The following is a 21,905-nucleotide window of genomic DNA, read 5'->3' as shown; positions in this document are numbered from 1 at the left end:
CATTAGTGTATATGCGATTGCAGTGGTGACACCAGAATTTTAGAATCAAGTGGGCCAAGCTGAGGCCAAAATTTTTTAAATACCACGCTCAATATTTTCATATATTCTAATAAATCATGGTTCATGAGATCATTATTAGTAGCCGATTATGATAAATTTTAAATTTTAAATTATGGGGTAGTCCACGTGGGGGCCCCAAGACTTTTTAAGGTGGGCCCTGGCCCACCCCTGGCGCCGCCACTGCGAGATTGTAAACGAGTATGTCATATTAGTTCGAGTAGAAACGTTTAAATATCTCATGCAAGCATCGGTATTGATAAATTATTTATTATTTATATAATCACCTGCCATCTATTTAAGACAAACTATCTTAGAAACTTAGATTTTTTAAATAAATTAACTATATTATGTATTGTTTTTGGACACATATAATATTAATATATTTACAATCATCTGCCTACCTATATTTGTACAACCGTTCCAACCAACCCTTGGTTATAGAAGATTAAAATTAATAATTATCTCTGACCCAAGCATGACATGGAGACATGGAAAATTTTTATCAGCAATATCAATTTTGTATTAATACCTTTAATATTAGCGTGAGTCGATCTATAATCAAAGTTAAAGTTAGGAACATTATATAAAATGTTAGTAAGTTTGGTTTTTGACGATATTTCAATTTTAATCTAAATTATGAGTAGATTAAATATTAAAATTTAAACAATTATTGTAAATATACCGATGTAAAAACGCATTTAATGTTCTTATCTTAAAGTTCAATAATAGAATAATTCACTTTGATGTAATATGTAAAGCAACAACACAAAAATGATTTTGCTGATCGTTCATTTGTGATGTTGCGCGTGCATCAGAGAGAAAGCAAATAGTGTGCTTTAATATCATGATGCCACTGCAATCAACAATAAATTCACATTTTATTATGATTATAATCACTGAAATCTTAAAAAGAAGATTTTAAGGGGTTATATATAGGCAATTTAGGTTTGTTTTTTCGTAATAATTCCTATCTATGTGTTATTATTATTATTATTTATTTATTTACGGGTAATAACCCAATTACATAAAGATTGTAATTTAGTACATATAGGTATGGTAAAGCATTTGATAAATAACATTTGAAAAAATAAATTAATGAATAACTAAGATAGTATTACTTAATATTCTAATAATACAAAAAACACAATATAGTAAAAATAAAATTTGGAGGAAATACTAAAATTACGAAAAACTCAATAAAGTAGTAAAATGAATAACAAAAATAAATTAAATAAATTTTATTCTTACAAAACTATTGAAAAAAATCGATAGAATTTGGACTGAAATTAAAAAAACCAATTTGTTCATCATTTTATAAATTATAAAATATATTTTGCGCGAAAAAATGCATTAAATTAATTATTTTTTAATATTATGAGTAAATATGATATGTTATTATGGTTTATAAGTCATAATAATAAATATTAGATATGATTCTTAGAAATAAACGCACAAGTTAATATTATGTTGGCGAAATATCTAGACAATCAGATCTAATTCTATAAACTATAATAATACATTTAATTATAAATAAGTGTTATCAATTTTTTCTCATGAGGAGCTTGTAGGTGGCTCCAAATGTAGTCATACAGTGTTAACAATTTGAAAATACTGGGCCTTACCATGATTTCTGTGTAACTGATTACTCCTGTTTAAAGTTCAAAACATTTATATCCGCTATGCATTTATACGTCATTTACTATATATTTCGACCCAACCCATTAATTAAAAGCTTATCGATTTCGATCATGCAATATGGTTTTAGTGAATAAGTATCCTTTTAGTTTATCATGGAAGTCATGTATATTACATTTTTTTGAAAAATATATTGAAATAAATACTTACTCAATAGTTTTAAGTTGTAACTGTAAAAATGCAGTATAAATATTAAATTTTAAATAGGTTTTGAGCTAAAAAATAAATATGAATAAATTGATAGTATTGTTTTATTTACGTATTGTTTAATGTTGTTTGTTTGCCATTTTTGCACATTGCAAGTGACATGACGACTGTATAGTAAATACAAATTTATCTGGACGCCTGTTGATAAGAAAACAATTTATTTACGTAACCACATAATATGCGATTTATTTTCAGTGTGGTTCTCGTGGCTTATGCGATATAAAACACAATTAGTAATAATATTATTGCAATAATCTGCAACCAGCAGTGGCACAGCAGTTCATGTCTTTGCAGGGGACATTTCCTCTCATGACCGCCATTTTTTTTTGTACTAATCACTTATCCGGGTTCCCGTTAAGTAATGATTTTAGTTTCCCGAGTTATTGATTAAGTTTTAGTGCCACATTGCTATTTTCTAGTTTTACGACTTATCATCACACACCAATTCCCCACATCTAGTTGACATATGAGTAGTGTGATCAATTTAACGCAAACAAAAGAAGTCGTTAAAAACGAAATGTTTAACAATATTTAATCTACTTTTTTATGAGACATCAAATGAATCCATGTTGTTCATAAAATTAAAGTATTTTTATTGTGATTGTAGAGTTTTTTTATGTTTTTCATTTGCTTATGAACATAAATTTCTGTGTAAAAACAAAACAAAAATATGCTTAAATAAATAATTAATAACAAAAAGTCCATATCATTAACAAAATCACAAACATTTGGTGCTAAACATTTTTATCATTTATTTTTTAGGCAAATGATTAATCGGAGTTTTATTTTTTACTCTGAACCTTTTTATCTTTAAAAATCTTTAGACATAACAAAAAATGAGTTGGTATAAGTTAAGGTTTTGGGGTGCCTAAAATGGCTTATGTTATATTCATACGTACAGTTTAAGTATTGAACATTTAATAGAACAATTCTATGAAAGTTAAAAGTTATAAGTTATAAGCCTTATATTAATATAATATTGAGCTCACATATTATATTGATTGATTTTCTTGAAGAGTCGTCGCCAAGTACTTTTTGGACTTTTAAATTTTAGTGTAGCTCTATAGATTTTTTTTTTATTAAAATATTTAACCACTCATTGTTATTATTTATATTATTTAGTTCATATAAAATGCTTTTACTAAGCATCGTTTACCTATACGTTTTATATTTTCGTGTTTGTAGAATTTATGAAAGCTAAATCGATCATCGTCATAAGGACAGAATAACGCGTGTTGCGACGCGATGAATTTTATTCAAACCCACTATTTGAGGCTATGAATTTTCAAAATGCGTTTTTGTGTAAATGTGTATTATTATTTATTTTGCTATTGATATCGGCACGACCAACACGGAAAATGAGCATTAACTTAAATTACGTACGACACGATAGTTCTGGTCAATGTTCTGTGAAAAATTAAAACCAATTATACTATAATTCTGACCGAAATATGCTCACTTGCCAAGTTGAAATATAAATAGTAGAGAAGTATTAATAATAAGTATATAATAATAATGTAATATAATAATTATATCGAGATAAAAATCATTCCGTAATCTATTTGTTCGGAAAAAATACAGAGCTGTAAGTTTCGTGTGTAGATATAACGGGTTTTAGTTAGATTATATATACCCGAAACATGAACTCTCAAGTTATCTAGGTTTGGCGATTTGGGATGGCATGTGCAAGTGCCATAGGGCAAGGCTGATTCAAGTATAAGATAATATAATTTAGGTCGTAAATTCGGTGTTCGCGATACTCCAATATTTTATCTGATAGATACACACAATCAAATTGCGTATACTAATCATTTAAATAAATTAGCTAGAATTTTTAAAAGTTGTGAGACCATTAAAATGTTAGCCAATTTTATACTAAAATAGGGGCCATTATTTTATGTTGCAATTTGACGATAATATTTCAACCATCAAATTACAAATCCATTATATCTATATTATATAGACTATATAGCTATAACTGAACATTTTCTAAAGGCAAGTCACAAATATCCCAAATCACCCAAATATTATTGTATATTAATAATTAATATTAACAACTAATGGCCGATGTCACCTATATTCATTAGATCAATAAAAAAGAATACATATAATATATTAATATTATACAACTAATTATATCTCATATGATCTGAGTTAGGACATTATTGGCTATTATAGGTATCTATACTTATTGAGTTTATCATATTAAATTTATTAGGAGATCCGCCGGCTACCGCTCACCCTTCTATTTAAGAAAAATTTCAGAGGCAATTGCATCTGACATGTCCGTTCACCACATCATTGTACTCACATCCACCTTATTTAGCTGTACGCCTATACATATACTTAAAGCAGTATTGATATATATACATATTATAATAGACTATCCAAGTCTGAAAATGAAAAGTAACATGATATATTGTAGATAATATTATTATCGATACTTAAACAATCGATTAAATGTAATTTATACCTAAATACCCACTTATAGAGGACTTTTATTACAACTACTACTACTCGTTGTCTTCGATACGTGATATACTGTGATAGGTATTTGTGCCTAAGTACACATTACTAATTAATTGCTGGACCGTTAATAACACACTAATGTTTGTATTTTTCCGTCTCTACAGAAGCTTCCGTCGCAGACGGTAGTGGTGCATCGGGTCTGCAGCAATACTGCTCGTCCGCTTTAGTCACCTCCGTCGTGATGGCCGTCACCGCACTGGCCGCCGCCGCGGCTTCCGCCTGTTAGATCTCCGGTCCTGCAGTCCGGAAACGCCACCGTCGCCGTACGTGAACCTTCATCGCCACAGCGTCGACAACGGATGCGAAAATTACTAAGAAAATAAAAATTTATGTTTATTATTAAATTAACTATTAATAGTATACTAAACGCAACAACAACACCATATTATATGCGCACCTACCCGCTGCCGATGTGAGCCTAAAACTCTCTCTCTCTTTCTTTCTCTTCAAAAATATAGGTGACCGCCGGATAACGGGAGAGGGGCGCAAAAAAATTCAAACTGATTATACTTACATGAAAACCAAAGACGGACACGATGGCGACTATATTTACTACCTACTGGAGTGATTAAAATCACCGTATTATAATTAAATTGTTGTCGTTATAATTATTATTATCACCGTTTATTATTACTTTTAAATATTATTATTATTATGCGATGGATGTACGACGGTTTTCCGTGCCTTAATGCAATTTAATATACACACATATATATATATATATATAAACATAATTTACCAATATAATATGACCACTATACAATCATAAACATTCGTAGATTTATTATTTATTAGGTTTATTTAAAAATAATGTTTAACGCGTTATTATATTACTACGACATCGTGCGCTTTAATCACCGCCGCTGCCGTCCCATATGTACTCGTCGTGCCGCCGCGATGACGGATGCATAGCTGGAACTTTTTTATTTTTTTATGATCGCCCGTCGCCTAATTTACTTATCTACTCGCGCACGTCGTTGCCCACTCGCACCAATACGATATTATTATCAGCGTTATTTTTATTATTATTATTATCATCATCATTATTTTTACTGTACACCACACATGTACATCGATACTGTCGATAATAGGCATCGCGCACGCTTAGGTATTGATGCGAACGTGTCAGGTCTCGGGCGTCCATCCGACAGCAGGACATTTTTAGGAACGTCATCATTATACGCTCGCAAGGCAATAATAATGTAAATAATAATAATAATACGTCCAATATGTACCTACGTACTTGGCTCGTATAATATTGTAGATTTTTAACGAGCGTTTGTTTTCTCATACAAAATATAGTGCGTAGGTTTACGGTGACACGCGTGACCTATGCACACACGCGACCCGTCCGTGGGTCATCGGAAGAACAGTTTTATTATTATAATTATTTTTTTTTTTATATTTTTTTCACCCCTACAAAAATTGTAAATCCATCACTCGAGATAACGAGAACTCTCCATCGTAATCGCGGCGGAAACGCGTTTTTATTTTTATTTTTATTAAAATTACTACAATTTTTTTTCTTTTACAACAATTCATTAGATATAGAATTATAGATTATATATTATATTATATTATATTATCTTCCACCCGTTTGTCTGTAATGATATATTATTATACGTGTTGTACATAAAACATAAAAAGGGGACAACGCTTTTGTTATTATTATTATTTTTTTTTTTTTTATGATTATTAATTATTAATATTATTAGAATACGATTTATAGCGTCGCCATGCGCGTCTTTATGATGCACCTATTTTATATAAATCAATTATACATATTTATAGTGCTGAGATCGAATTTTTTACTTCAATTTTTAGACTGCTGCAAAAAAACACTACTATTTTATACATGGAAAAATGTAGAAATCGAGCTTATATAATACAATATACATTAATTATAATATTAGAAGATAATCAAAATATATAATAAAAAGTTATTATTATATTTTTATAACATAATATTTATATATGTTTATGTATATTGTGGATACACTTTTGTGTGTAATACATTTATATAATATGTATATGTACCTACATAATAACGCTAGTTTTTTTTCGCTTTTGTGTGTATTTATTATTATTATTATTATTTTATTTTTATTTGTATAAGTTTACGATGGCAACTATTCTCTTAATTAATTATTTATTTTTACTATTTGACTTAATACACATATTATGCATAGAATGCGTGCTTGTTATACGTGTGTACTTAAATAATTCATATGCCAGTTTTCTGTGCGACCGCTCGATTTTCGATTTTATTATTATTATTATTATTATTAATTATTGATCATTACATTATACGCTACAATGAAATTAGTATAATTATTACTTATTATTATATTACTGTTTGTAGCCCCTTTCAGTGTCTGCAGTCTACTTTTATTTTACTCCACTATGTATGAAATATAATCAAATTTAATATAATATTATTATAAGTATTTTTAAAATGTTATTATGATATTTGAAATTAAAACCACTTGATGAAATAAACAGATACTTGAAGAAATGGTGCATGGCTCAGGTTGAACAAAATGTAAAACTTTACCATGTAGTATGTGTATATAGTACCAATACTGTTTCAAAATGGCGACAGTAAGAGCTACCAGCTGTGGTTAACAGGTTTAACGCTGATCTAGGGAAATGTAGTTATGTCCTGCAAGCAAATGCAAAATGATGGGAGCCATATGATATGGGGTGTGTGGACCATGAAGGTATCTTCGTGGTATAACCTGCTTATTGTTGTGGCATCCTAACCAAAAATTTTGGGTGAGGTCAGCAATCAATCAATAAAAATAAAAATTGTATTTTAAATTGTTCGCTTGTCCAAGCAAGCTTAGTTTTATTTTTATTAAGAACTAAATAAATAACATTTTTTTTTTTTTAAATAAGTGATCTTATTAAATAATATATACAAATAAATATTGATATAAAGAATATCGAACATGACCTGAATACCTATAAACTTTTTCACCCTCCTCAAAACAATTAATATTTTTATTTGCGCTTTTATTATAATACAGAGCTTGTATCTTATAATGATATTATAATAATTTCAGTATAGGTTGCGGGACACGACTAAGCAAAGGCTCAGTACATTACACAAAGTGCGTATCTAGTCTTTATTCAAACGAATGCACAGTTTTGGGACACATGTTTACATAATATATGTATATGTGTGTGAATAATGAATAATTTCCTTTGGAGTTTTATGTTGGTATCTAGTAGTAAATTTTTGTAGTGCAGTGGAATCGTGTTAAGGTGTATGTGGTGAGTTACCAATACAAATTGGCTGAGCTTGATAATATTTTAAGGCCCGAGGCTTAAGAGGACGTTACACACGTCATATATTGTATTATGTCTCCGTCTTGCAAGTACACAACAAAACAAATTTACGCATAGCTGATCACGTTTAACTCCGTTATAGTTTAAAAATTAGAGTAAGTTCACCTATTATGAAACTTGATGGAAAGAACATTATTTGTGTCTTAATACCTAGAAGTGCTTATTTTCAAGTCTATAATATAGACTTGTATTATAACATATTCAATTTGTAAAATTATATAAGGTACTTAAAAGAAAAATTGTAAAAAAATTATATTATAATCATAATGTTTCATATTACACTGGTATGATTCTACGTAGTAAAATTTGGAGATAATAATTTACGCATAAACTGTGTTATTAATATAATTAATATACATTCAACATTGTTATCGTTTGAGTTCCATTATAGTATGGCAAATTTCAAAACGTCTAAAAGAAATAAACTTGAAACTGATCAAAGGTGGAATTTATTATGTGAAAACACTCAAGTACAAAGTTACATTACATTTTTTCTACCATATTTTTATTTTATTTATATTTTCATAAGAATTCTATACATGTTCAATTAATAATAATCAAATATTCTACTTACTGAAATATACTTTTTATTTATTCAGTTGTAATAGTACTACTGCAAAGCATTAAGCAATTTCGGTATTTTTACAAAGTTTATGTGGGTCTCAAAAATGAAGGTCTAAAAAAGTGGGTCGCGAATCCAAAAAGGTTGAAGACCACTGGTCTAACTAACCTATAACACTAAAATTATTATACTCTAGCTTAAATCATTAATTTATTTTACCATGAACTATTATTATTTTTTTATTTTGTTTTATTTAACAAATACTCCTCAACTACCGGGGTTATTGGCGTTTCAAAATACATGTTTGATGTTATAGTTTACTTAATTTCGACATAATAATAAATTGTAAATAGATGAAAATTGATACAATAAGTTTTAAGAGAAACATGTTTACATTTTGTGTGATATTCTAAGTTTTGCTAATGCTATTATATTTAATGCAGAAGGTTGGTCTCTCTGAGTTTGAGGAATTCTAATATTGATGATGTCCTCTCTTTGTTTGGTGAAAGTATTTCTCACAGATTGTTGGGAGCATCGGTTTGCGTCTGACGTCTTTTGTGAGAAGGCATTCAGTTATAAAAGATGTTTACTGTGATCGCGGTGTTACATGAGGTACATATCCGTTGTTCCTTTTTGTTCATGAGTGTATGATGTGTGGCCAATTCGTTGTCTGCCGATGATGATTTGATGTCTGCGTGGGAGTAAAATATCGTGCATCCAAAGGAGGGCGGAGGATTTAATTTCTCTTAATTTGTTATTTTGTATTAATCATCATTCTCGAAGATATATTTGATTGAGGTTGGCGTTTATTTGATGTTTTATGTCGAAATGGCTTTGGCTATTTCGTTTATGATGTCATTATCTGATATACTGTTGTGTCCAGGTATCCATATCTATTTTATGTCTTTTTGATTATGAATAGAATGTTCAATATTTTGGTGCAAATAGGGTTTTCTTTTTTGAGATTTACTAAGTTTTTGAGAGCACTGAGAGGTCAGTGTATATGATTGTACATTGACTATCTGAGGTGGTGGCTAATTCTTTTAAAAGAGCTAGATATTCTGCTGTGTAAATGGAGTTTTAATCTGGAATCTGAAGTGCTGTTTGAGAGTTTAGTTGAATTAATGCGATAGCAGTTCCTTCTATGTTTTTGGATGCATCTACATAAATTTCGCGATGTGGTGGAAGGCTGTTTTTTAGATCTAAGAAGTTAGTTTGTAAACGTTGGAGCCGCTATCTTTTTTTTTTGTATGAAGTTAGATTGAAATAGGTGAGATGATTTTTGGTGATCAGTGGGGGCTGTTTAGAGACTTGAAGGTTGAGTTGGTTTGTAAAAATAGTATTGAGGTCAAAGGCGTAAGTGGTTGTACGAGTGCCAAGGTTGTTTAGATTATTATTTTGATATTGGTCAATTGAGTTTCTTAATATTGCGCATATCAGATTTTTGTAGCTATCATTGTTCTTGAAGGGTATTCTAATGTATGTTTTATTCTTCTTTTTTCGAGTGATTTTGAAACTGTGATGTTTATAATACTGAGAACTGGGCTGCTTTTGAATACACTAATTGACAATCTTAGAGCTGTATTGTGAATAGGGACTAATGTCTAGATTGTAGTTGAAGTTGCTCCTGCATATAGTATTGAGTCGTATTCTAGTGCTGAGAGGATCATTAAGTTGTGTATTTGCTGTAGTGTTTTACTTTCTGTTCCCCATTCGAGGTTATTTAGTGTTTTTATTATATTTAACTTAGTTTTTGCTTCATTTTTTAGATGGATATGTGTGTGCGCGCCATGAGAGTTTTGTGTCAAAAATTAGGCCCAGTAATTTTATATTGAAGACTCGACGAATGTTTGTGATTTATATTTTTAGAGAAGGGTTGTAGGGGGTGTTTTTCTTAGAGAAAATGATAAATTTCAATTTTACTGGAGAGAAAGTAAAGCCTGAGGTTTTACTCAATGATAGTAAGTTGTTTATACAATTTTGAATTTGTTGAATAATTGTTGGTAAATTATTGGCTCTGCAAAATATATTGCTGTCATCTGCATAAATTGTGATTTTGTTTGTGGGACTTTTGATAGATGGGAAATCATTGAATGCTATCAGAAAGAGAGGTGAGCTTAGAGGAGAAGCTTGAGGACTGCCATTTTCAATAATGAAAAGGGAATGATGTTCCATTATTGGATACTTGTATCATTCATTTGTGAGATAATTTATGGTAAAGTTAATAATATTACCATTAAGATTCAAATTCATTTATTTAATAAGTCTGTGCCACCAAATAGAATCGAAAGCTTTTTGTAGGTCAAGGCTGACTAATACCGAGTATTGATTTTTATTGAATGTTTCTTTGATTTCATTTTCAATAATTGCTAGAGATTCCAAAGAAGAGTTATTTTTGCGGAAGCCGTGTTGTAGGTTTGAGATTAGATTGTTAGTTTCTAGATATCACATTTATCTTATGTTAATAATTTTTTCAAGTAGTTTTGTCATGAAGCATAAAATGGATATAGGACGGTAACTAGATACACGATTTTTTGGTTTATTGGGTTTATGGATCGGTTTGATTATGGAGGTTAGCCATGCTATTGGATATTGGCTTTCTATCCAGATATGATTAAAAACCTTGAGTAAGTAGAGTTTACCGTTTTTTAGAAGGTTAAGAAGAAATATTGTGGGTATATTGTCTGTTCCGCATGCATTGCTTTTCTTTCTACCGAGGGCTGTTGTTTCCATTTCTTGCATAGTGAGAGGACTGTTAGTGTGTGTATTATCATGATTATGGTAAAATTTGAGAGGTATTCTTTCTTGAGCATATTTGTATCTTTGAAAATCTAGGAGGTAGCTTTCGGTGCTACAAGTTTTTGCAAAGAAAAAGCCAAGTTCGTTTACGATTTCTTAAAGTTCTGAATAGATTGCGACATCTTCGTTTTTGAGGATTTGTATGTTATCGTATTTAAATTTATTGAAAGCAGTCTTTTTTAATTTAATAGATTAATTACATTGAGAGTTCCACCAAGGAACTGGGGGCTTTTTGCCTGAGAATTTAGTTTGTCCTATTATTAAGTTCACTATTTCTATTATAGCATTTTTAAAACGTTGTGTATCCTAATTTATATTAGTTATTTTTGGATTTTCGGTATTTTTATTTTTATTTTTGTATCTGATGACACTTTTCTAGCAGAAATAATGATAAATATTCTGAGATATCTGGTAGCATATTTAAACTTTCCTGTACTTTTCCATATAAAAACCAATAATTATTCAAATCTTTGGGAGATATCCCCCCCCCTCGTCACAAGGGTCGTACTTGCCTGTGTTAAAGCAATGTCACTAGTAGGTTTTATTATTGGAGCTTATATTTTTATTTTTACTCAATCGATCCTAATGCTGAGAGTTTAAGTAAGCATGCATTTTATAATTATTAAAATGAGTTAATTTTTTCATTAGGTACCTACAATAAAATACTGTTGGAATCTTTCAAATTATGGGTTTATGCTAACTTAATTTCTGAATAATAATATCTGATATCATTTTTTCTGGTGAAATAGGCATACGTAATTTATATTTATTAGATTCTGAACGAAGTGATGAATGTATTGATTTTACAATGATGTGTGTTTTTTTTTTGTGTGTGTCTGTGTACAGCATAACTAGTCGAAATAATGCTTCGATTTCAAACTTTGGGGGTGGTTTCCGATGTAAAATTGAAGATCCTTGGTGCATTATAGCATTCCAACAGTTTTCAAAAAAATCGAGAAAAACAAAAAAAAATGACAGAAAAATGAGAATTTTTACGCAAAACCAGTTTTCGACCAAATCGATTTTTTATATGGTTGTAATTTAAAAACTAATCACTGTAAAATTTTCACCAAATATTTATGTTAATGATATCTATATACAGTTTAATTTTCAAAAATTTTCGACTTTTTTTGAGTTATTTATAAACCACTGAAATTTTCGAAATTTTTGAGAATTTTTTTTTGAAGTGTCGGTAAAAAAGTTTTAAATGACCAAAAATACTTGAAAATTTAATACATGGTTCCTTATGAGTTTTTCTTATTGTAGTTAAAAAAAAATTAAAAGTCGTTACCTAGTCACAATTTTTTTTATAAGCGTTTATAGTTCAATTTTTTACGAAATCTGTCGAAAATGCGAAAATTTGCAAGTAATTTTGAAGTTTAAAAATCATAAAATTTGTTGTGTTTATAACTAAGGATTAAAAACACAACACTAAGTTTTCTTTTAAGTAGCTATAGAGAAAACTCTAAGCATCATTATAGGAAAAATTTTAAGTGCCATTGAATTTTAAATTTTTACGAAATAGCTTAAAGATAACGATTTATCCTGAAACGATTTTAAATATTTGTTATTATTCAAAAAGTAGAAATCATAGATACTTGAAAAATTTTACCAGTTATTTAGATTGTCATTTTCTTTACATGATTTAATTTTCAAAATATTTTGAATTTTTTTGAGGTATTTATAGACATCTGAAATTTTCAATTTGTCTGAAATTTTTTTTTTTTGAAGTGTCAATAAAATTTTTATGGCCCTATGAAAATACTTGCAAATTTAATACAAAGTTCCTCATAAGTTATCCTTATAGTGTTTAAAAAATTATAAGAATACATAGGCACAATTTTTTTTTATAAGCATTTGAAGTTCAAATATTGACTTAATACGTAAAAATTACGGCAATTTTCAAATTATCTTAGATAGAAATTCATAAAAGTTTTTCTTTTTAATTCTAAGATTTGAGAAGTTAATACAAGGCTCATAATATATTTTTACAATAGCAGTTGAAAAATAAAAGAAATGTATAATCACATTTTTTTTTTACAAGCATTTAAATTTAAATTTTGACAACACGTAAAAATCACGAAAATTCGCAAATTATTTTAAGCTAGAAATTCATAAAAAATTTTCTTTTTAAATCTAGGATTTGAAAATTTTTAATAATCTGTAATATTTCCTAGACAGATAAACCGTTTCCGTTCAGAATCGTTTTTCGTTTACAACGATACCTATCATTGCATTCAAATTTAACCTACCTTAGTCAGAGGTCCACCCCACCCCCAATGTACAGCAGAGCGATACCCACTTACCCGCTGTTTTATGCTTAAAGTTGTTATTTAGGTGCATAATATATTATAATAAATATTTGTTAATAAACACTTTATTACGTGTAGTAAATACATTTGGAAGATCTTATCATTAATCGCATAATGATGCTTTAAATGTGATCAAATTATCTTATCATTGATTTTATAAAGAATAATGGTGCATAATATACACTATACAAGTTCTTATACTTCTTTACCTGGAGTCTTATAAGTATAGACTATTATAGATACATTATATTCTATAGCTATTGGCGTTTATATTGCCTATTTAATTTAATATATGACATTTTGCTTTTTTTAATTAGAAATAATAAAACATTTTATGTCATACTTATATTCAATTCCAAAGTGAATGTTATAATACTGCATTACAAAATTTAAATCTAATTAGTTTTTATTTTTTAATTATTTTTACTATTAATCATGGTCCATGAACACATTTAATTATAAGTTATTTTTGCAATTATATACCCACAAGTCATGGCCTATATTATGTTGTAAAAATAATATATTTTCTCGAAGATACTAATAGATAAATATTAATAAAAAATTTTTTACAAAGAGTTATCATTACAAATAGTGTCGATTTAAACGGGATTTTTTTTTTTAGGCCAACAAATTGACTCTTCTGTAATTTAGCGTACTATTACTAACCTATCTTTGGGACTGACTTTTGTAAAATTAATTCTACGTGCGATTTTAATGAACTTACATTGATTTTTTCATCTAGTTATAGAATTTACAAACGCATTGGACTTTGAAAAATATCATAAATATTATAGATTTGTTAAATAGATATGTGTTAATAATACTATATGTGTTTACTGTTTATAATACTAGCTGTGTTTTTAACATATTAATTGACCCATACTCGATAATATAAGTATCTATTTACTAAAAACAAAATTCAAAAGTGAATTTAATCACATTTGAAAAATGGATAAGTTACATTTAATATGATTATGATGGATGATAAAACACATAAGCTTATGATAATATTATATTTACTAATCATTGATTAAATACTTGGTGAGCTACAGTAATGTCACGTACTTTAATTGATAAAAATAAGAAAAACGATATTTTGTTAAATCAATTTCAAAACAAATTCAAACCTAATTCAACGTTATTATGATGATAATACCGTTATAGTTTCATTATAAAATACGAATAATGGCGCCTGTTGTTCTGTTATACTAATGTATAGTATAACTATATATTATACGAGTATTAGTATACTGTATGTCTGATGAATACTACCATTCATAAAATTATACATTTACAAGAATATAAAAAGGATTACTAGAGGGTATCACTCCGATGTACATTAGGTGTTGTGTAGGTCACTGTAATGGATGTGTTAAATTTAAATTTACTGATATAAAATCAATAATCATTATATAGGTATGAATTCTGAGTGAAGACGGCATATCAGCCTAATATATTACTTAGTATATTTTACAATATTATTGCTATTAATGTAATTCATTTTACTACCTATTATTTATACAGTATAGGTTGAATTATATTTTTCCGAAGTACTCATTGTATTTGAAAATGTGTGTAAAAAATATAAATATACACTTCAAATGTTTCAAGTAGTAACCTATAAATAACATTTTTTTTTAATGAAAACAAAATTTTAAATAACTGGCAATCATAGGTGTTCTCTATTTAAATATTTCATTTTTTCCAAACATAAACGTATAATAATTATTATAAAAATAATTGCGTTATTAAGTTTTTGTAGAGTTTTTGCTAACAATATGAAATATTTACGAGAAACCTTGTTCCAAATTTCCAATCATTAGTTATTATTTTATTAAAATCTAAAATCATATACATTTTTAACTAGGTACAAATTCACAAAATAGTTTGAAAATTATCATAATTTTGTCAAAATTTGAAAAAAAAACTAAAAAAAAATTTTAAAATTTTATAATAATGCCATAGTAATACCTATTTGATGAAAATTAAAAATATCTACAAATGTTTTGTTTTTTAATTCACCAAAAAAAAAAAAACACAAAAAAAAAAAAACATTATACTTTATGTCAAAAAATGGTTAGGTATGCAAAATACTGGGGTTTTTAAGGGCCAATCCTCTACCAAAAAGAAAGTATTAACTAGATTTACTTTGTTGCCAGAAGATGTGCTGAAGAAGGTCAAAGAATCTTTATTTTTTACTACCTCAAAAGGTGATAACTGACTCATAATCAAAGAATAAAACACATCATTCTGAAATCAATACGTTCATTGATCATTTCAGAATCTAAAATATATATTACTTAATTATGCAAAAAGTGTAGTTATTTTGTTGACGTAACAATTTTTTTTATGTTTTTTATTACAAGCTTAAATTTTATAATCAATTATAGGTTATTAATCAGTAATCATTTATATATTTTATATACCTATATATTTGTGTAGTACTATACCGCGGCCACATTGATCATTTAATAATAATTTATTTACACATAATTAAATTGTAGTATCGATAAATAATAATACAAATATATATTCTATATGCAATAATGATAATAATTTAACACATTTTAACATCTTTAGCGTTAATTTTTTTTTTCATTTTACTCGTATCAGTCGTATCAATATAGGTAGGTACTACTAAATTTACCTATATATATATAATATACAGCTATGTCCACATTATTTTAATAATTTATTTTCCATCCTATCAAAAGCTATTATACAATTGTCAATTGTGTATAAGAACATAACAAACTGTATGCTTGTTACCTTTTCAGAAAATGAATTAAGTACACAATCATTTAAATCAGTGATTAAAAATAAAGCATTTCATTTCACACGTCTACAAAATGTATAAAAATTGTGTTAAATTCAAATAAAATATTGCTAAACAGTAAACATACAAATATCTTCCAAGAAAGCATTGTTGTTTACATAAATATTAAGGTTGCTTATCAAAATAATATTAGTGCCACACAGTATTTTTATGTATCATATAATACAGTGTGATCACGATTTAAGGTAACATTATAAATATCTCAGGTAGATGTATGAAATGAGGTTTTCAGGAAGTGATAGTGAGTATCTAAATACATATTTTCAGATAAATTTAAAATTTTTAACACTTGATGTGCGTATGCGCAATACAACTTACATTTTTTTGTGATGGAAATACTATTTTTTTCATAAATATTTGGATAGATTATTGTTTTTTAAAAAATTATTCGTATCAAAAGTTTTTTCTATTTAAAAAACTGATCAAAGAATAAGCCAAAATTTGGGTTTATGCATAATTCATGTTTAATGAAATTTTAATTTATAACCACTGGAAATAATAAAAAAATGTGAAATAATTAAACATTATTTTTATTTTTTAGAGTACGATATTTCGTAAATTGTATTAATTAAATGTATAGCAAAATATATATGCTTAATAATAAGTATTAATATTACTATAAAGTAATATTAATATTACAATAAAAAATAAAATGCATTAATCTACGGAAAATAATCTATCCAAATATGAAAAAAATAAATAGTGTTTCCATCACAAAAAATATAAGTTGTATTGCGGCATTGCGCATGCGCATATCAAAAGTGTTAAAAATTGTAATTGATTTGAAAATATGTATTTAGATACTCCCTATTGCTTTCCGAAAACCCCATTTCAATACAAGGCCATCCATCTGAGATATTTAGTGTTACCTCAAATCGTGATCATACTGTATATATAACGCCGTGTTGCCTAACCATTTACTCGGATATATACTTACGGTTTTTGTTACATATTCTTTCTATACCTGAATTAGAAGTAGAAAGGGTAGATTTTGCATTTCTTAATGTGTAGAATATATAAATAATCATGTAAATGTATGTTATTTACAACTATTGTCAAGGTGTTTCGTAAAAAAAAAATATACCCCCCGCCAACGACCAAACACCACTCAGACTTAATAAGGTCATGATTATTACATTTACATAGGTCGATTACGTAATACTACAGGGGAAAAAGCATCTATGTTGGAGGTAGAGGTAGGTACCGAAAGTGAATATGAGCGAGCTTGTAGTCATATTGTTCATTGGTGCTAAAATTAAAAATCTGCGCGTTTGGTTCGTTACGAATACTCATTATTATTAGTCATATATGTATAGTTTGTAACATGTAAAAACTATATCATATTAAATTACACAACAGTACCTATATGCCTATTTTCTGTTGGCCACTCACAAGTACAAGTTTAATTAAATTTATTGTAATTTTCTTTTAATCTATTTACATTATATTATTACAATGAGTTGTAACAGTTTTTGTTTTATTTTTTAGATGCCTGCGAAATGACATGTGTTAGCTGTATTATAAATTTAGATATTAATGAGGTGTGTCGCGTCATAAAACTCGTTTCGAACCACTGATCTTCCTCATTATATAAACGAATTATAATACATTTGGATTTCAGAAGTACAAAACGAGCACCGAATAAAATATACTTTCCCATATATTTCATGTTTCAGTAAACTGCAGCTACAGTATTATACCCAGCTAATAAAAAATATATTTTTATGTCCATTGTTCACTACAGCTGTGTATGTGTCACATGAATTTCATTGTTATGGGTACCTAACTAACAATAATTTTACCAATTATTGCTTTTATAAAACAAATACAGTACATTATTTTTGGGTTATTTATAGGTGTTACAGTATTATGTTGCTAACAAATGATGATACATACGGTTTTATTGACTCTAAACAATTTTTATCTTTTATTATATAAACTACGAAATATAATAGTATAGGTACTAGGTATACATATATATAAACACAAGCACCTATATTTTTAATCAGTCAGTGTTTATCACACATTCACGTGTTGTTTGATGTTTTAATTGTTGTACTGTTAATTATCATTGTCATTGAGCATAATGCAAAAATTGATAATTATACAAACTGTACAATATGTTTATATTTATACCCCATGGTAATTTTTATTTGATCAGGAAATAGATTATCGCACACGAGTGCATTAAATTTTAAATTTTAAACATATAATAATTATAAGCCACGTATAGAAAACCTGTTAACAGAAAATCGATGTAAAGAAAAAACAACATTTTTTTCACTTTTTAATTTTTACTTTTTAGTTGTGAATTCATAAATATATAAACTGTGTAATCACTAATCACCTATGGTGGTGATTTGTCCACACAGAGGATCCCCTTATATAAGACCTTAATATCATTTTGGAAAACGATCGCCTGATCGGTGCCTATTTACAATTTGCAATGCACACCTGCATTTTTCAGCACTGTTAGCAATAATTAATAAGATTAATAGCCTATTTTATTTTACTGTTCTTATTAAGATTAATACATCTTAGCCGTTAGGTATATCGTCGCATTACCTTTTACTATAACAGTATAACATAACCACAACGTAGGAAGTTGATTTCTACATAACTTTATACCTTTTAAATATATTTTAAATTTATATAAATCTAACGTACGATATAACTACTTAAATTTTAATTATATACCTACTTTCCGCATAGGTACTTCGTGTATGATTAGTATACCTTTATAATATTTAGTTTAATGTAATACTTTAAACAATTTAAATAATCAACTATACTTAACGAATTATCAAATATTTACTTTGACAGTTAATACGTGTGCACTGTGGCGAATTATGATTTTTCATATCTGGGGCATGATTTATATGGCAACCAGGCGTGTGAGCTAAATAGCCCCCACCAAAATAATTTATAATTTTGGCACTATATATTTACTTTTGTCTATGGTATATGGATCTTAATAATAATTTAAATAGATTAGATAGATAAGTTATATACATAATACATCATGCATTATTTTGAATAATTAATTGTGATCTATTAATTAATAGTTAATAATATACTATATAATTAATATATTTAAATTTACGACTATCGCCAAATCCTTTATGCGGTACTATACCTACACATTATCGGTTGGTAAAAAATAAAAATAGGTCTAAAATATATTATAATATACATGTTTTTTTTAAAGGGAAACGGAATTACAACAAATTATCATCCCATCACATTAACAACCGTATAGGTGCATCGATTAACCTTATTTGGAGATACCACTGTGTACGATATCATAATTCAATACGATTTAAGATTTTAAGATTTTTCATGATTTCTATGTTTAAAAACAATACTAAATTGTGAAAATTGGCGTTTCATTGTTACATTTTATTATTCTGGGAAAACAGTTTTCCTTAATGGGGGCCTCTCAAATAATAAATAATAATAATAATAAAATCTGATGAACCAGCAAACATTAAAACTGCTAAGGTATATAATATATATTATATTTTATATTGTAGTTGATTATACAATCAGTACGAATATAATAAATGCAAATCCAAAAAAAAAAAATGTTTGATTACATAATTTTAGAAATTTAAAGTGTCAATAATCAGCATAATATATAATACACAGAAATTAATGTAAGCGGAGTGGTTAGAGATTCAAAATCCCTCAAAATTTTCGATGAAATCGAATATGTATATTATTAATTATATATTAGTATAGATTGTGATTTACAAGCCTCTTGCAAAATTTATTCCAAGAAGTGTCTGCATTTAAATTAAGTCTTAATTTTTATTCTCACGACTTGTAAATTCCGATCATCTCATTGGTGCATATTATTGCTATTAATTGATAATATGTAACCGAAAATTTTTTTTCAAAGCATAATATCATCATTAGGCACAATAGGTATTATACCGTATAGTAGGTAGGTACATACCATATATGTTATCATTTGTCATGTGGAATGCCCACTACGCAGGTACATTGACATTAGCTACTGGTACGAAATTTAATAACCGGACGAGTTATATATCTAAATACCAAAAAACGTAAATTATAATAATACCCAGCAATTATTAAGACAAATAATAATGATAACTGTGAATCACACCGTGCAGAGAGTAGGTAGGAACTTTTCATACTCACATTAGTCACAATGTATACATATTATTATTATAATATGTGTAGGTATACAAATCTATTATGGACGGGCGAGACACGACGGGAGCGGCGCAGCGGTCTTCGCGAATTAGTCATGTCGTTACATCCGTTAGGTGGTTTTGTTTCTCGGCGCAACGGTTCCGGGTTTTCGAAAACGACCGGTAGGCGGTAACTCGCCGCTTCGTTGACACTAAAAACAATATTCGCTAAATATCGCAACAAAGTACGCATAATAATAATAATAATAATAATAATATATTGTGCTCATCATATACTTATTATTATATTAAATACTGTCGACACATACTCATTTACGTCTACTTTATCCACATGTATGATATGATATGATATAATACATACAGTGAATGCCACTTATAAGACTCACTTTGTGCTGATCTCAAAGTGAGCCTTATAACCGAATGAATATTTTAGGCGAAGTGGAAAAAAAACCATATGCTTATGGATTTTCTTTTATTGCATATATCTAATATTTATCTTGGACTCCTTTTGTATGCATATAATTAATAAGTGTATTAACAATATAATGTTAATAATAAAAATAATAATAGTATTGTATTTATAATATGTATAATTTTATGCATATTATAGTATATGATGACACATTACTTATTATATTATATTATATATAAATAAATAAATCATGATTAAAAATATTGTACATACACGAAAATTATAAAGCTTGAATCAAAACCACAATAATCGACAAAAATGTATTATCTTTGAAAACAAATTTATTTCTAAATTTCAACCAAAAATTATTGTTTTCTCGTTCCAGACGATTTTTAGACTATAATTAAGCGACTAAATCTCATTACATCCGAGAGAGTCTTTCAGAGCGGCATCTTTCACTGTAGTTCTGTATACATGTTTGATAATTTAATATTGGCTTGAACTTTTTACGGCTGTTGTATATTATTATTATTATTATGTGACCGTTAATGATGCATTTAAATTGACGGGCTTTAGATCGCCAATCAACTCGGGTGGTATAGTTATAGACGCACATATATAAATAATAATGCTTTTCAGCCTATACACAATTCGGTTAATTGTGTTTTGATATACGATTGATGAATTCAAAATATCATGACTGACATGCGCATTAACGATTGCATATTATAATAAATTAAACGCGGTGCAGCTAAATGCGTTCTCCACCTAGCCACCTCCTCTATACAACGTGTATGCAACAGTAACAGATAATTATAATGGCGTAGGTGCGCGCACAATAGGTACCGTTATACACCTTTATGCGTGTACCAAATCATGCTGCATGAGTATGTTATGTACAGCAGCGACGCAGAGGTACTGCGCAACAATATCAAAACAACGCGTTATATAAATAACAATA

The 21,905-nt window shown here is 28.1% G+C and overlaps 1 protein-coding gene and 1 long non-coding RNA gene across 3 annotated transcripts in view; one reads left to right on the top strand and one right to left on the bottom strand.

Moving 5' to 3' along the window:
* The window catches only part of LOC107161370 (uncharacterized), a 42,083-nt gene extending 35,136 nt beyond the window's left edge, over window positions 1–6,947 (top strand). For both annotated transcript variants that reach the window (XM_015507754.2, XM_015507753.2), the window contains one exon: window positions 4,596–6,947. In XM_015507754.2, coding sequence (XP_015363240.2) covers window positions 4,596–4,717 — 122 coding nt within the window. In that variant the 3' untranslated portion in view covers window positions 4,718–6,947. The remainder of the gene's footprint in view (window positions 1–4,595) is intronic.
* Window positions 6,948–20,340: 13,393 nt separating this feature from the next.
* LOC149060565 (uncharacterized) lies at window positions 20,341–21,282 on the bottom strand. Its single transcript, XR_016189458.1, has 3 exons — window positions 21,218–21,282; window positions 20,519–20,723; window positions 20,341–20,405 (listed from the first exon to the last, which is right to left on the bottom strand). It is a non-coding gene; the product is annotated as an uncharacterized LOC149060565 (long non-coding RNA).
* Window positions 21,283–21,905: the final 623 nt, after the last annotated feature.

Source organism: Diuraphis noxia, unplaced genomic scaffold (genome assembly GCF_037042655.1).
Source record: "Diuraphis noxia isolate RWA-SAM2 unplaced genomic scaffold, SU_Dnox_SAM2 contig0001, whole genome shotgun sequence".
Taxonomy (NCBI): Eukaryota; Metazoa; Arthropoda; class Insecta; order Hemiptera; family Aphididae; genus Diuraphis; species Diuraphis noxia.
This window is presented reverse-complemented; position numbering and strand designations above follow the sequence as displayed.